The sequence below is a fragment of the Hemiscyllium ocellatum genome, chromosome 15, assembly GCF_020745735.1.
Source record: "Hemiscyllium ocellatum isolate sHemOce1 chromosome 15, sHemOce1.pat.X.cur, whole genome shotgun sequence".
NCBI classification, from domain to species: Eukaryota; Metazoa; Chordata; class Chondrichthyes; order Orectolobiformes; family Hemiscylliidae; genus Hemiscyllium; species Hemiscyllium ocellatum.
In genome coordinates this window covers 69,282,151-69,300,232 of record NC_083415.1, presented here as the reverse complement: position 1 = coordinate 69,300,232, position 18,082 = coordinate 69,282,151, and the positions used below count along the sequence as shown (strand labels likewise).

Genomic DNA, 18,082 nt, shown 5'->3' with positions numbered 1-18,082 from the left:
TCAACCGTTTCCCTTCCTATGTCATTGGTTCCAATGTGGACAATGACCTCTTGCTGGCCCCTCTCCCCCGTGAGAACATTCTGCACCCTCTCTGAGACATCCTTGATCCTGGCACCAGGAAAGCAACACACCATTTTGCTTTTTGGTTGCTGGCCACAGAAACGTCTGTCTGTACCTCAGACGAGAGAATCCCCTAACACAATTGATCTCTTGGAACCCGATGTACCTCTCGTTGCATTCGAGCCGGTCTCAATACCAGAAACTTGGCTGTTTGTGCTACGTTCCCCTGAGAATCCATCACCCACTACATTTTCCAAAGCAGCATAACTGTTTGAAATGGGTATATCCACAAAAGACTCCTGCACTAGCTGCCTACCTCTCTTATCTTTCCTGGAGTTAACCCATCAATGTGACTGTATCTGAGACTTTCCTCCCTTCCTACAACTGCCTTCCATCACACACTGTTCCTGTTACAAATTCCTCATTGCTTCTAACTGTCTCTACAACCGAACCATTTGATCTGTTAAGATTTGCAGCCAACAGCATTTATGGCAGATATAATTCGTAGTAATCCTTAAACTCTCTTTAAACTCCCACATCTGACAAGAAGTACATATCACTCTATTAAAGGCCATTTTTCCTCCTTCACAATCTACAGACCCAGAAAATAACACCATCTTATTCCTCTACAAACACAGCCCCAGGTTAAATTAATAGTTATGGCTTATATTTTAAATTTAATCAAGAGACATATCTCCAAAAACATATAATCAAGAAAGAACCCACTCTACTCACTACTGCAGATTCTCTGTAGGCCACACTTAAAACAACGATTAACTTATCTGATTCTGTGCTGTGAACTTCACCCAATAGTTCCTCCAAGGTCAGTTGTGAATTTCACTGTTTGTTAATTTTCCAAGATGCACTCCGATGTCCAGCGATACATGAATTCAAACAGCAAAGGCAATGACTGTGCAAGTTCTCTCTCTCCTGTGTTTCCTTTGTCTGTTCTTCTCCCTTTTAAAACTGCTGTTGTTTTGACCTTTTTTTTCCCAAAGATCAAAAACAATGCAATAGTATATAAAACAGTGATTGCTTCTCCAGGAAGTCAAGGAAATCACCTCCAGCTCCTAAAATACCTCAAAAAAAGAAGCAGCTGTTACAGCCAGGAATTTTTCCCGTCCTCCATTTTGGATTACCCAAAATCCTTTGCTATCTGTTCCTGTGCTGTGGGCTCTCCAACACAGGTTTTTCCAAGGTCAGCTGTGAATTTCGCTGTTTGTTCATTTTTCTTAGACGCACTCCAATGTCCAGAGATACATGAATTCAAACAGCAAAGATAGTAACTTGGCAGATTCACTGCTGTGTCAGACAGCAGTGTAGGTTTCTTTGTCTCTCTCCCTCATTGAACATTTAGATGCTGCCGTTGTCTGTCTTACTTCTTTTAAAAATGCTATTGTTTTGATGTTTTTTCCCCAAAGTTCCAAAATAATGCATCTCATGTTCTTATCCAGCATTCCCTACTCTTGCCAACCTTGCCCTTCACTCTCACAGGAACTTTGATCTCCAGGTATCACACTTTTAAAGGCCTCCCACTTGCCAGAGGTTCTTTTGCCTGCAAGCAAACTACTCCAATCAATCTATGCAAGCTCCTGTCTAATTCCTCAAAAGTCGCCTTGCTCAACTTAGAACATGAACCTGTGGACCAGTTTCATCCCTAGCCATAACTATTTTAAAAGTCAGTTGAACTATGGTCACTAGTATCACCTGTCCGGCCCTATTTTTTTTGATTAGATTAGACTTACAGTGTGGAAACAGGCCCTTCGGCCCAACAAGTCCACTCCGACCCGCCGAAGCGCAACCCACCCATACCCCTACATTTACCCCTTACCTAACACTACGGGCAATTTAGCTTGGCCAATTCACCTGACCCGCACATCTTTGGACTGTGGGAGGAAACCGGAGCACCCGAAGGAAACCCACGCAGACACGGGGAGAACGTGCAAACTCCACACAGTCAGTCGCCTGAGTCGGGAATTGAACCCGGGTCTACAGGCGCTGTGAGGCAGCAGTGCTAACCACTGTGCCGCGTTTCCTAAGGGTAAGTCAAGTTTTGCCCCTTCCCAACTAGGACCCTCTATACACCGCATAAGGAAACTTTCCTGATCACACTTAACAAATTTCACCCCATCTCAGTGATTTGGCAGTCCCAGTCTATGTTAGGAAAATTAAAATCCTCTACTATGATGACCTTGTTGCTCCTGCAAGTCTCCCCAGTCTCCCTGCATATTTGTTCCTCTAATTCCCATTGACTACTTGGGGACCTATAGTACGACACCAATAACATCATAATCCCTTTCTTATTTCTTAGCTCCATCCACAAAGTCTCACTATGATCCCTCAGTTTATTTCACCTCTGACTACTGCAAAACTGCAACTTCCCTTCCCTCTTTTCAACACTACTATCCAGCCTGAAGCACCTGCACCTTGGCGCATTAAGCTGCCAGTCCTGTCTCTCCCTTAGCCATGTTACTGTAATGGCTTTAATATCCCAGTCCCACATTCCTATCCATACCCTGAGTTCATTTGCCTTACCTTTAAACCCTCTTGCATTGAAATAGATGCCATTTAATCCAATAGGCATTCCTTGTTCCCTGTCATGATCCAGCCTGACTTGTCTCTCCAACTTATTATCTCTGATTACTGTACTCCTTCCAGCCTCGCATTTGTTTCTCTGTTGTTGAGGATCCCACCTCTCTCTCGAAGCACTAGCAAATCTGTCCGCCATAATGTTGATCCCCTCCAGTTCAGATGCAACCCATCTCTCTTGAATAAGTCACCTCTGCCCAGAAAAGATCCCAATGATATAATGTATCAATTCTTTAGCCATGCTCTCATCTGCCATATCCTCCTGTTCTTACCCTTAATAACATGTTACACTAGGAGTAATCCGGTGATACCGCCATCAATGTCCTAGTTTTTTTTTTCTAGCTCTTTATGATCAGTCCTCAGGACCTCTTCCCTATTTCTGCCTATGTTATTTGCCAAAGTGCTCAATGGCTTCTGGCTGCTCCGCCTCCCCCTTGAGAACATTCTGCAGCCGCTCTGAAACATCCTGGACCCTGGCACTCGAGAGGCAACACACCATCCTGGATTCCTATTTGCGGCCACAGACTCTCCTCTCTGTCCCCCTAACTATCGAGTCTCTTATCACTAAGATCCAGTTTAGCCTTTCCACTGTATCCCAGACCTAGCCGTAGTGCCACCAAACTCGTAACTGCTACTTTTCCCTGAACGGTCATCTCCCCCAACAGTGTCCAAACTGGTACACTTGTTTTCAAGGGGAGTGGCCACAGGAGATTCCTGCACTCTCTGCCTATTGTCTTTCCCTTCCCTGGTGGTCACCCAGCTACTCTCTGCCTGCATCTTAGGTGTGACCACCTCACTAAAACTCTTATCTATGATCTGTTCAGCATCTCAGATGATCCTGAGTGCATCCAGCTCCAGCTCCAGCTCCAGCTCCAGCTCCAGCTCCAGCTCCCTAACACTGTGTTCCAGAAGCTGAAGCTGGGTGTACTTCCCACACGTGTAGTCATCAGGGATGATAGAAGTCTCCCTGAGCTCCTTTATCCTGCTGAAGAAGCATGCCACTTCTCTAACTGCCATCTCAATTGCTCTAAGACTAAAGCAGAAAGTTAAAAGAACTTTACCTAACACTTTTAATGTCACTGGGTCAAACTCCTGGAATTCCCCCAAAGGCATTGTAGGTCGACATGGACTGTAGCTTGCTTTATTAACTGCTCTCTCTGCCTGTCCTGTCCCTTTCAAGTGATTTGTGCACGTATACACACAAGTTCCTCTGTTTCTGCATTCCCATTCAGATTGTACCATCTATTTTGTACCTTCTTTCAGTGTTATTCCAATCAAAGTGCATCACCTCACACTTCTCTGTATTGAACCCATCTGTTACCCATCCACCCACTTTCAACTTGTCAATGTTATTTTGGGGTTCAACATTGTTTTGTTCACAATTTATAATTCTTCTACATTTGCATTACCTATAAATTTTGAAATTGTCCCCTGCATACCAATATTCAGGTCATTCATATATATCAGGAAACACAAGGGTCCCAAATACTGATCCCTGGGAACTCCACTCTAAAGCATCCTCCAGCCTGAAAAATATTGATCATTACTGTTTCTTAGCACTGAGTTAATTTTATATTCTTGTTACTGTCCCTATAACTTTCTTCATAAGTGAGTTGTGTCGTACTGTACCAAACATCTTCTGATTATCCATCTACTCTATGTCAACAGCAAGACCCTCAAGACTTTTTGTTAGCTCTTGAAAAAACTCCAGCAAGTTGGTTAAGCAGGATTCCCTTTAGAAATCCATTTTGATTCTTTTTAATCAAACCATCTTTTTCCATATTACTACTAATTCTATCCCAAATAAATGTTTCTGGAAATTTCCCCGCCACAAAGTTAAGCTAACTGGTCTGCAGTTACCAAGATTATCCTTAAAATCTTTCTTGAACAATGCCATTCTCCAATTTCTGAGACCTCCCCAAGTCCAGTCGATGCATAATTTCCACCCTCATTTCCTTCAAAATCCTTGGGTACAATTAATCTGGTCCCAGTGCCTTGTCAACTTTAAGTACCAATAGCCTATCCAAGAGTTCTCCCTTTTTTCATTTTGAACTCTTCTATTGACAGAATTTCCTCCTTTGAAATCAGAGCTTGATAACATTTTCTTTTTTTGTGAAGACAGATGCAAAATATTTATTTAACACCTCAGCTATGACCTTGCCTCCATGTGTAAATAGCCCTTTTGGTCTTTGATTGCACCTGCTTTAAACATTCTCTTATATTGACATGCTGATATGAAACTTTGGAATTTCCCCTTATCTTAGCTGCTAATCTATTCTCATCGTTCCACTTTGCTTTGCTTCTCTTATTTGCTCCTTAATTTCCCCTGTAAACCTTTGGTATTCCTGTTGATTCTCAAAAGTATTTTATGCCTTACACCTGTCATAAGCAAATCTTTTCTTTCTAATATTAATTTCTCCATCACTTGTCATTCAGTGAACTCTGGATTGCTTATCCTACTTTTCCCATGCTGGGAATATACCCCAACTGTATCCAAACCACCTGCTCTTCAAAGGTAACCCATTGTTTTGTTACTGTTTTTTCCCACCAACCACTTATTCCAATTAATCCTTCTCACCTCTGTTCTTGTACCATTAAAGTAAGCCCTCCACCAACTGAAGTAACGAATTCAAAGTTTGTGCGAAGACTTGTAGCTCGGGTGCTTGTTGTAGTGGTTCTGTTCGCCGAGCTGGAAGTTTTAGTTGCAAACGTTTCGTCCCCTGGCTAGGAGACATCATCAGTGCTCTGGAGCCTCCTGCGAAGCGCTTCTTTGATGTTTCTTCCGGTATTTATAGTGGTCTGTCCTTGCCGCTTCCGGGTGTCAGTTTCAGCTGTCCGCTGTAGTGGTTGGTATATTGGGTCCAGGTCGATGTGTTTGTTGATGGAGTTTGTGGATGAATGCCATGCCTCTAGGAATTCCCTGGCTGTTCTCTGTCTGGCTTGCCCTATGATAGTAGTGTTTTCCCAGTCGAATTCATGTTGCTTGTTGTCTGAGTGTGTGGCTACTAGGGATAGCTGGTCGTGTCGTTTCGTGGCTAGTTGGTGTTCATGTATGCGGATTGTTAGCTGTCTTCCTGTTTTTCCTATATAGTGTTTTGTGCAGTCCTTGCATGGTATTTTATAAACTACATTAGTTTTGCTCATGTTGGGTATTGGCTCCTTTGTTCTAGTAAGTTGTTGTCTGAGTGTGGCTGTTGGTTTGTGTGCCGTTATGAGTCCTAAGGGTCGCAGTAGTCTGGCTGTCAGTTCTGAAACGCTCCTGATGTATGGTAGTGTGGCTATTGTTTCTCTGGCTAGGGTTTTGTCAATCGAAGTGAACAGTGCTGTCACGTCGAATGAGAACGCCAACCTACTGAACCAACAGCCACACTCAGACAACAACTTACTAGAACAAAGGAGCCAATACCCAACATGAGCAAAACTAATGTAGTTTATAAAATACCATGCAAGGACTGCACAAAACACTATATAGGAAAAACAGGAAGACAGCTAACAATCCGCATACATGAACACCAACTAGCCACGAAACGACACGACCAGCTATCCCTAGTAGCCACACACTCAGACAACAAGCAACATGAATTCGACTGGGAAAACACTACTATCATAGGGCAAGCCAGACAGAGAACAGCCAGGGAATTCCTAGAGGCATGGCATTCATCCACAAACTCCATCAACAAACACATCGACCTGGACCCAATATACCAACCACTACAGCGGACAGCTGAAACTGACACCCGGAAGCGGCAAGGACAGACCACTATAAATACCAGAAGAAACATCAAAGAAGCGCTTCGCAGGAGGCTCCAGAGCACTGATGATTTCTCCTAGCCAGGGGACGAAACGTTTGCAACTAAAACTTCCAGCTCGGCTAACAGAACCACTACATGAAGTAACGAATTGATGTCAGAGGTGAACTGGGTTTAACTTACATTGAAAGGACATGGGCACCAAAATATACAGAAGAAAAGAGGAATAATGTGGTTTAAGGAGAAGGAGGAGACAGGCATTTAGATTGTTTTTATTAAAATGTACAAAGTTTGGTGAATAAGGCTAATTGATTTTTAGAATAAATCATAGAATCCCTACAGTGTGGAAATAGGCCATTTGGCCCAACAAGTCCACACCGACCCTCAAAGAATAAATCACCCAGCTCCATTCCCCTATCCTAATACTCTACATTTACCCCTAACTAATGGACCTAACCTACACATCCCTGAATACTACGGGCAATTTAGCATGGCCAATTCACCTGACCTGCACACCTTTGGATTGTGGGAGGACACCAGAGCACCCAGAAGGAAGACACGGGGAGAATGTGCAAACTCCACACAGACAGTCGCCAGAGGCTGTGAAGCAGCAGTGCTAACCATTAAGCCACAATGCCACCCATTTGTTAGAGGCACAAATAACTATATTGGAATGTGTCATAGTGGTCTGTAGTTTCGGTCACCAGCCCTCAGGAAGGAAGTGCAAGACCTTGACAGAATACAGAGGAAACTGATCAGAATGGTTTCAATGATGAGGAATATTAGCAATAAGGTTATGTTGAAAAGCTGGACAGTTATCCTTCGAACTAAGGAGATTGAGGGAAGAATTGACAAAGGTGTAGAAAATTCTTACAAACTGAGTTAAGGTAGACAAGGAAAAGCTGCTTGCATAGTTAAAAGTGAAAGGACTGGGGGATCACAGATATAAGATTTCAGCAAGATATGAGGGGAGTTGTAAGGAAAATTCTTCTTTGTGATAAATGATAGTGGACTTGAACTCGCAGTCATCCAGGATGGTGGAACCAGTGACAATGAATAATTTCAAAGGGAAATTGGAGAAGGACCTGAGGAAAAAAATTTGCAGAGCTACTTGGATTGGGGAATTGGATGTTCCTGGAATGTCCTACAGAAAATAAGAGTAGGCACAATCAGCTGAATTGTCTCCTTCTAGAACACAGAACAATACAATGCAGAACAGGCCCTTTAGCCCTCGATATTGCACTGACCTGTGAGCTAATCTAAGCCCATCACCCTACACTATCCCATCATCATCCATATGCTTATCCAAGGACTGTTTAAATCTCCCTAATGTGGCTGAGTTAACTGAATTGACAGGCAGGGCATTCCACACCCTTACCACTCTCTGAGTAAAGAACCTGCCTCTGACATCTGTCTTAAATCTATCACCCCTCAATTTGCAGCTATGACCCTTCATATAAGCCAACATCATCATCCTAGGAAAAAGACTCTCACTGTCCACCTATCTAATCCTCTGATCATCTTGTATGTCTCTATTAAGTCTCCTCTTAGCCTTCTTCTCTCCAATGAGAAAGATCCAAATCCATCAGCCTTTCCTCATAAGACCTTCACTCCAGACCAGGCAACATTCTGGTAAATCTCCTCTGCATCTTTTCCGATGCATCCACATCCTTCCTGTAATTGGGCGACCAGAATTCGACAATATTCCAAGTGAGGTCGCAATAGAGTTTTTTTACAGTTGCATGACATCACGGCTCTGGAACTCAATCCCTCTACTAATAAAACTTAAGTATAACTTCTTAACAGCACTATCAACCTGGGTGGCAGCTTTCAGGAATCTATGTACATGGACTCCAAGATCACTTTGCACATCCACACTACCAAGAATCTTTCCATTGACCCAGTACTGTGCTTTCCTGTTATTCTTCTCAAAGTACATCACCTCACATTGAACTCCATTTGCCACCTCTCAGCCCAATTCTGCAGTTTATCCAAGTTCCCCTGCAACCTGGAACATTCTTCCACACTGTCCACTACTCCACCGACTTTAGTGCCATCTGCAAACTTACTAACCCATCCACCTATGCCTGTGTCCAAGTTATTTACAAAAATACAAACAGCAGTGGTCCCAAAACAGATCCGTGTGGTACGCCACTAGCAACCGGACTCCAGGCTGAATATTTTCCGTCAACCACCACTCACTGTCTTCTTACAGAAAGCCTGTGCACAGTGTGCAATGAGACTAGCAAGAAGAAATGGAAGAAAATTGGGCTGAAGTTAGCAAATTGTAAGGACCATTATCCAGATCTGTGGCCATACATTGGCTGTGGCTGTAGATTACACAATTAAATTGCAAACTTCAGAGGATGCCAACTTTCATTCTGTTATCCTGAGCTGAAATCAAACCTAAGTCAGAGATGACTAAAACCAGATTAGTCTCTCAATATAGCTGGCACAATTGGTGCAATGGCGTCATACACAGTGTAATATTTAACAAAGCTTTTCAGTACCAATGCCCTCTAAGCATAATTTTTGATATAAGGAAATTAACAATAACACTTTACCTTCATCTCTTCCAGCGACGCATAATATTTTGACCACCAATCCAGCTCTTCAGGCTCAATCTTTTCTTCATATTCTTCAGGTTCGTCTTTTAGCAATTTTGTTTTCAGTGGCAGTTTCTTCATCGGTGTCTGGCAGAAAAGCAAAGGAAGCCTGCTCAAATGGTTTCCCATTCCTCCTAACTCAGTCTAGTTTCATAATGATAAAAACTGTCCCAAATCCACTATCACTACCATTAGAAGGACAACAACTGCTGATACATGGGAACACCACAACCTGCAAGTGCCTCTCTGAGCCACTCAGCATCCTGACTTGAAAATATACTTGCTGCTCCTTCAGTGTGACTGGGTCAAAATCCTAAAATTCCTTCCCTAACAGTGTTGTGGGTCTATCTACAGCACATGGACTGCAGCAGTTAAAGAAAGCAGATCACCGCCACCTTCTCAACGGACAACTAGGGATGGGCAAAAACTGTTGGCCCAGCCAGCAATGGCCGAATTCCATCAATAAGAATAAAGCAAAATGTAGATGCTAGAAATCTGAAATAAAAAAAAGTATATGTTAGAAATAATCAGCAGATCTGTGGAAAGGAGCAGAGTTATGCGTGAAGTTGCTTGTAGGATGCAGTATTCTCTAGGGAGAATGTGCATATGCTAGTGAATGATATTTCTTGAAGGGTCCACATGCGCATGTCGGCAGCGTTCTGGTTTGAAAACACTTACAGAGCTTAATTATATTTTTCAATTTAGTTTTCAATATATAATTTAAATTATTTTCATTTTTAAAGAGTGGTTGGGGGCTATGAAATTAGGTGGGTCGGCAAGATTGGATGCAGGGGAGAGATTGAGCAGTGGGAAGGATCTGGACAGTAGGGTGGATCTGAACAGTGGGATGAACTTGGACAGGGGAGAGAGATGGATTGGGGGGAATGAAGAAATCTGGCAAGGTGACGATCAAGTGGGAGGGAGAGATTGGGCATGGGTGGGGGAGAGATCAGGCCAGGGAATAAAGATTAGGCAGCAAAGGTGAGATATCAGGCAACAGGGATGAGGTTGGGTAGGGAGAAGAAATTGAGTTGAGGGGAGTAATTGGGTGGGTGGCAAGATTAGGCAGTCAGATTGGTTGGTGGTGGAGAGGTAAGAGGTTGGAGAGTGACGAGATTGGTTAGGATAGTGAAGAAATTGGGTGAAGGGAGGGATCAGGCACTGGGGGGAGAGATTGGCCAGGGTGGGGAGAAATGTTCTGTCAGTTTCTTACACTCTTTCCCCTGTCTGTAGTCTCCCCTCTTGCCCTGTTTGATTCCCGTTTCAAGCTTGCACCATATCTGTGAGCATGCACGTTATTGACTTCCATGCATGACACAACACACAGGGCCAGAAAAATATATTTGAATTGATACATGAACTTTACTTCTCTCCCCCCAGACCTGCTGTGCTTCTTCAGGATTTGCTGTTCTTATTTCAGAGTTGTTCCATCCATCAAGCCCATACGTTGAATCAGCAGGAAACTGAGGACAAGTTTCACTCGCATACACCTTAGCCTGCATGTTCATATACACACTACTCCCAGAAGTGTGTGCGTGCACACACACGCACGCGCACACACACACACGCACACATATACACACACTCGCATAGATAGAACAAGCCCAACACTCAGAGCAGTCTGGGCTTTGTGAGCATTACGGAGGAGAAAGTGAGGACTGCAGATGCTGGAGATCAGAGCTGAAAATGTGTTGCTGGAAAAGTGCTTCCTGAAGAAGGGCTTATGCCCGAAACGTCGAATCTCCTGTTCCTTGGATGCTGCCTGACCTGCTGCGCTTTTCCAGCAACGCATTTTCAGCTCTGATCTCCAGCATCTGCAGTTCTCACTTTCTCCTCGAAGATTTTAACCTACTGCGAATTCTCTTGCAAGGATGCCTTTCTTGAAGAAGCTCTCTTCCTCCCATTCCTGAAGAAGGGCTTATGCCCGAAACGTCGAATCTCCTGTTCCTTGGATGCTGCCTGACCTGCCGTGCTTTTCCAGCAACGCATTTTCAGCGTTTGTGAGCATTACAACAATGTCAGGTGTCTGTGCACTTCTGTGCAAGACTGGAGGGTCCCAATTACCTTCAGAACATCCAACGGTCGCTTTTTATTCTCAGACAATGCCACTTCTGGGTCAACAGAGATGATGACTTGAGCCTGCATGTTGTCTTTGGAAAATGGGCTCGTGAGCTCCTTTTCTGCAAAGGAAGTGAAAAAGGTGTCTAAGCCTCTCATCCAGTTTAAAATGTTCAAGTACAAAAATATCCATTGATGTGGTTCTGCTCGCCGAGCTGGAAGTTTTTGCTGCAAACGTTTCGTTCTCTGGCTAGGGAACATCATCAGTGCTGTTGGAGCCTCGTGTGAAGCGCTGCTTTGATGTTTCTTCCGGTATTTATATTGGTTTGTTCTTGCCGCTTCCGGGTGTCAGTTTCAGCTGCAGTGATTTGTATGTGGGGTCCAGGTCGATGTGTCTGTTGATGGATGTTCTTGCCGTTTCCGGGTGTTAGTTTCAGCTGTAGTGGTTTGTATATGGTGTCCAGGTCAATGTGTCTGTTGATGGAGTTTGGGGATGAATGCCATGCTTCTAGGAATTCTCTGGCTGTTCTCTGTCTGGCTTGTCCTATGATAGTGGTGTTTTCCCAGTCAAATTCACGTTGCTGGTTGTCTGAGTGTATGGCTACTAGAGATAGCTGGTCGTGTCGTTTTGTGGCTAGCTGATGTTCATGGATGCGGATTGTTAGCTGTCTTCCTGTTTGTCCTATATAGTGTTTTGTGCAGTCCTTGCATGGTATTTTGTAAACTACGTTAGTTTGGCTCATGCTGGGTATTGGGTCCTTTGTTCTAGTGAGTTGTTGTCTCAGCGTGGATGTTGGCTTGTGTGCTGTTATGAGTCCTAAGGGTCGCAGTAGTCTGGCTGTCAGTTCTGAGACGCTCCTGACATATGGTAGAGTGGCTAGTCCTTTTGGTTGTGGCATGTCCTCGTTCCTCGGTCTATCTCTTAGGCATCTGGTGATAAAGTTGCGTGGGTATCCGTTTTTGGCGAATACCAAGGTATTCGCCAAAAACGGATACCCACGCAACTTTATCACCAGATGCCTAAGAGATTAGATTAGACTTACAGTGTGGAAACAGGCCCTTCGGCCCAACAAGTCCACACCGACCCGCCGAAGCGCAACCCACCCATACCTCTACATTTACCCCCTACCTAACACTACGGGCAATTTAGCTTGGCCAATTCACCTGACCAGCACATCTTTGTGACTGTGGGAGGAAACCGGAGCACCCGGAGGAAACCCACGCAGACACGGGGAGAACGTGCAAACTCCACACAGTCAGTCGCCTGAGTCGGGAATTGAACCCGGGTCTACAGGCGCTGTGAGGCAGCAGTGCTAACCACTGTGCCACCGAGGAACGAGGACATGCCACAACCAAAAGGACTAGCCACTCTACCATATGTCAGGAGCGTCTCAGAACTGACAGCCAGACTACTGCGACCCTTAGGACTCATAACAGCACACAAGCCAACATCCACGCTGAGACAACAACTCACTAGAACAAAGGACCCAATACCCAGCATGAGCCAAACTAACGTAGTTTACAAAATACCATGCAAGGACTGCACAAAACACTATATAGGACAAACAGGAAGACAGCTAACAATCCGCATCCATGAACATCAGCTAGCCACAAAACGACACGACCAGCTATCTCTAGTAGCCATACACTCAGACAACCAGCAACGTGAATTTGACTGGGAAAACACCACTATCATAGGACAAGCCAGACAGAGAACAGCCAGAGAATTCCTAGAAGCATGGCATTCATCCCCAAACTCCATCAACAGACACATTGACCTGGACACCATATACAAACCACTACAGCTGAAACTAACACCCGGAAACGGCAAGAACATCCATCAACAGACACATCGACCTGGACCCCACATACAAATCACTGTAGCTGAAACTGACACCCGGAAGCGGCAAGAACAAACCAATATAAATACCGGAAGAAACATCAAAGCAGCGCTTCACACGAGGCTCCAACAGCACTGATGATGTTCCCTAGCCAGAGAACGAAACGTTTGCAGCAAAAACTTCCAGCTCGGCGAGCAGAACCACAACAACGGATACCCGAGCTACAAATCTTCAATCAGATTTTAAATATCCATTGAGATATTCACATAATACATTGGCAATCATGAAATATGCAGGAAAAAGAAGATTGTGGAAATTCATTTTATTTGGAAGATTCTGATGAAGGCCCTCCATTAAAAATAAATGTTTTCATGAAGAGGTTCCTTCCAAACATCTGCCTGATCTCATTCCTGTGATGTTTCTAGCATTTTCTGGTGTTTGTTTATTAAATATCGAAACACAACTTTAGTTCCAATCATTTGCAGGCGCAAGAAAAGGTAACAATAGGTTCAATCAGAGTCGGGTGACCACTGATCAATCAGGGAACATTCTATGTATTAAAAGTGAACAGCTGACTGCAGTCTTCATACAAACATATGATCAACAGTAGGGCACTGAGTCCTTCAAGCCTGCTCTACTATGTAATGACTGATCTGATTTTAATCTCAACTCCACATTCCTACACACTCTCAATAATCTTTCATCCTCTTAGTCATCAAAAATCTAACTACCTTTATCTTAAAGATATTAAAGATTATATATCCATTGCCTTTTGAGGAAGGGAATTCCAAAGACTGAACCCTCAGAGAAAAAAATGTTTCCTAATCTCTGTCTTAACAGGACGACTCCTTATTTTTAAACTATGAATCCTAGTTCTAGATTGTCATTCCAAGAGGAAACATTCTTTTAACATGCACCCAGTCAAGTTCTCTCAGCATCGTATATGTTCCAATTAGGTCAACTCTTAATCTTCTGAACTTGAGGATACAGGCCTAGCCTTTCCTCGTAAGGCAATCTACCCATTCCAGCATTAGTCTGGCAATATTCAACTGCAATAACCCTATCACTGCCACATACCCAAAGCACTGAAATAGGTATTTGCAGGCTGTGCCTTCGCTTACCCATTCATTCTATGTCAGATGCATGACAATCAAAGTTTAAAGACCAGATTTTGGTGTTAAATACTTAGCATTTTCTAATTAGAAATAGTAAGGGGAAAATGTCACTGATAGGCATAGTCTATAGGCCACCAAATAATAACCAAATAATAATAAGGTAGGTGAACTTGCAGTGTGGGTTGGTACCTGGGACTTCGATGTTGTGGCCATTACAGAGATGTGGGTAGAACAGGAACAGGAATGGCTGTTGCAGGTTCCAGGGTTTAAATGTTTTAGTAGAGTCAGAGGTGGGGGTAAAAGAGGGGGAGGTGTGGCATTGCTTGTCAAGGACAGTATTACAACGGTGGAAAGGACGATGGAGGAAGACTTGCCATCTGAGGTAGTTTGGGCTGAGGTTAGTAATACGAAAGGTGAGGTCACCCTGTTAAGTGTTTTCTACAGGCCTCCTAATAGTCCGAGAGACGTAGAGGAAAGTATTGCAAGGATGATTCAGGAGAAGAGTGAAAGTAGTAGGGTGGTTGTTATGGGGGACTTTAACTTCTCAGATATTGATTGGGAAAGCTATAGTTCGAGTACGTTAGATGGGTCGGTGTTTGTCCAATGTGTGCAGGAGGGTTTCCTGACACAATATGTAGACAGGCCAACAAGAGGTGAGGCTATACTGGATTAGGTTCTAGGTAATGAACCAGGCCAGGTGTTAGACTTGGAGGTAGGTGAGCACTTCGGGGACAGTGACCACAACTCGGTGACTTTTACTCTAGTGATGGAGAGGGATAAGTGTGCACTGCAGGGCAGGAGTTATAGCTGGGGGCAGGGAAATTATGATGCGGTGAGGCATGACTTAGGATGCGTGGATTGGAAAAATAGGCTTCAAGGGAAGAACACAAATGATATATGGAGCTTGTTCAAGGAGCAGCTATTGGGTGTCCTTGATAAGTATGTACCAGTCAGGCAGGGAGGAAAGGGTCTTGTGAGGGAGCCGTGGTTTAATAAGGAATTGGAATCCCTTGTGAAAAGGAAGAGGGCGGCCTATGTTAAGATGAGGCGTGAAGGTTCAGTTGGGGCGATTGAGAGTTATAAGGTAGCCAGGAAGGATCCAAAGAGAGAGCTAAGAGCAGCGAGAAGGGGACATGAAAAGTCCTTAGTTGGTAGGATTAGGGAAAACCCAAAGGCTTTCTATAGGTATGTCAGGAATAAAAGGATGACTAGGGTAGGTATTGGTCCAGTCAAGGATAGTAGAGGGAAGTTGTGAGTGGAGGCAGAGGAGATTGGAGAGACATTAAATCAATACTTTTCGTCAGTATTCACTCAGGAACAGGACATTGTTGCTGATGTGAATATTGAGTCACAAGTGATTAGAATGGATGGCTTTGAGGTATGTAGGGAAGAGGTCCGGGGAATACTGGAAAGGGTGAAAATAGATAAGTCCCCTGGGCCTGATGGCATTTATCCAAGGATCCTCTGGGAAGCTAGGGAGGAGATAGTGGAGCCATTGGCTTTGATTTTTATGTCCTCGTTGTCTACAGGAATAGTGCCAGAAGACTGGAGGATAGCGAATGTGGTTCCCTTGTTCAAGAAGGGGAGTAGGGATAGCCCTAGTAACTATTGGCCAGTGAGTCTCATTTCTGTTGTGGGCAAAGTCTTGGAGAGAATTCTAAGGGATAGGATTTATGAACATCTGGATAGGAATAATGTGATCAAGGATAGTCAGCATGGTTTTGTGAAGGGCAGTCGTGCCTCACAAACCTTATTGAGTTCTTTGAGAAGGTGACCAAGAAAGTGGACGAGGGTAAAGCAGTAGATGTGGTGTATATGGATTTTAGCAAGCTGTTCGATAAGGTACCCCATGGTAGGCTACTGCAAAAATTTCAGAGGTATGGCATTGAGGGTGCATTAGAGGTTTGGATTAGGAATTGGCTGGCTGGAAGGAGACAGAGGGTAGTAGTTGATGGAATAGGTTCATCTTGGAGTGCAGTTACTAGCGGTGTTCCACAAGGATCTGTTTTGGGACCATTGCTGTTTGTCATTTTTATAAATGACTTGGAGGAGGGGCTTGAAGGCTGGGTGAGCAAGTTTGCGGATGATACGAAAGTCGGTGGAGTTGTGGACAGCGAAGAAGGATGTGGCAGGTTACAGCGGGATATATATAAGTTGTAGAGCTGGGCAGAAAGGTGGTAAATGGAGTTTAATGTAGCTAAGTGTGAAGTCATTCACTTTGGTAGGAGTAACAAGAAGATGGATTACTGGGCTAATGGTAGGCTCCTTGGTAGTGTGGATGAGCAGAGGGATCTTGGTGTTCATGTACACAAATCTCTGAAAATTGCCACCCAGGTAAATAGTGCTGTGAAGAAGGCATATGGCATACTGGGCTTTATTGGTAGAGGAATTGAGTTCCGGAGTCCTGAGGTCATGTTGCAGTTGTATAAGACTCTGGTACGACCTCATCTGGCGTATTGTGTGCAGTTTTGGTCACCATACCATAGGAAGGATGTGGAGGCATTGGAACGGGTGCAGAGGAGGTTTACCAGGATGTTGCCTGGCATGGTAGGAAGATCGTATGAGGAAAGACTGAGGCACTTGAGGCTCTTCTCATTGAAGAAAAGAAGGTTTAGGGGAGATTTGATAGAGGTGTACAAGATGATTAGGGGTTTAGATAGGGTTGACAGTGAGAACCTTTTTCCGCGTACGGAGTCAGCTGTTACTAGGGGACACAGCTTTAAATTAAGGACAGATGTTAGGGGTAGATTCTTTACTCAGCGGGTTGTGAGTTCATGGAATGCCCTGCCAGTAGCAGTGGTGGACTCTCCCTCTTTATGGGCATTTAAATGGGCATTGGATAAGCATATGGAGATTATTGGGCTAGTGTAGGTTAGGTGGGCTTGGGTCGGCGCAACTTCGAGGGCCGAAGGGCCTGTACTGCGCTGTATTTTTCTATGTTCTATGTTCTAACATCACGGTGGGGCGGGCAATTAACAAAGAAATTGGATAGTAGTGACAGGATAGGTCAGAGTCAGTATGGATTTATGAAGAGGAGTTCTGGAGTTTTTTGAGGATGTAACTCTGAAGATGGACGAGGGAGATTCAGTAGATGTAGTGTACCTGGACTTTCAGAAAGCTTTTGATAAAGACCCACATAAGAGGTTAGTGAGCAAAATTAGGGCGCATGGTATCGGGGGCAAAGTACTAACTTGGACTGAAAGTTGGTTAGCTGACAGGAAACAAAGAGTAGTGATAAACGGCTCCATTTCAGAATGGCAGGCAGTGACCAGTGGGGTACTGCAGGGATCAGTGCTGCAGCTTTTTACAATATATATTCATGATATAGAAGATGGTATTAGTAATAACTTTAGCAAATTTTCTTATGATATTAAGCTGGGTGGCAGGGTGAAATGTGAGGAGGATGTTAGGAGATTACAGGGTGACCTGAACAGGTTAGGTGAGTGGTCAGATGCATGGCAGATGCAGTTTAATGTGGATAAATGTATGGTTATTCACTTTGGTGGCAAGAACAGGAAGGCAGATTACTACCTAAATGGAATCAATTTAGGTAAAGGGGCAGTGCAAAGAGATCTGGGTGTTCTTGTACATCAGTCAATGAAGGTAAGCATTCAGGTACAGCAGGTAGTGAAGAAGGCTAATAGTATGCTGGTCTTCATAACAAGAGGGATTGAGTAAAGAAGCAAAGAGGTTCTTCTGCAGCTTTTCAGGGCCCTGGTGAGACCACACCTGGAGTATTGTGTGCAGTTCTGGTCTCCAAATTTGAGGAAAAACATTCTGGCTATTGAGGGAGTGCAGCATAGGTTCACGAGGTCAATTCCTGGAATGACAGGACTACCTTACGCTGAAAGACTGGAGGGACTGGGCTTGTATACCCTTGAGTTTAGAAGACTGAGAGGGGATCTGATTGAGACATATAAGATTATTAAAGAATTGGACACTCTGGAGTCAGGAAACATGTTTCCGCTAATGGGTGAGTGCCAAATCAGAGGACACAGCTTAAAAATACAGGGTAGATCATTTAGGACAGATATGAGGAGAAACTTCTTCACTCAGAGAGTGGT

The 18,082-nt window shown here is 44.0% G+C and overlaps 1 protein-coding gene across 2 annotated transcripts in view; it reads right to left on the bottom strand.

The window, feature by feature from the left end:
* fer1l4 (fer-1 like family member 4) overlaps positions 1–18,082 on the bottom strand; it is a 355,704-nt gene that overhangs the window by 154,255 nt on the left and 183,367 nt on the right. For both annotated transcript variants that reach the window (XM_060836605.1, XM_060836606.1), the window contains exons 27-28: positions 11,069–11,184; positions 8,963–9,091 (exon numbers count right to left, since the gene is read on the bottom strand). In XM_060836605.1, the coding sequence (XP_060692588.1) occupies positions 8,963–9,091; positions 11,069–11,184 (245 nt within the window). The remainder of the gene's footprint in view (positions 1–8,962; positions 9,092–11,068; positions 11,185–18,082) is intronic.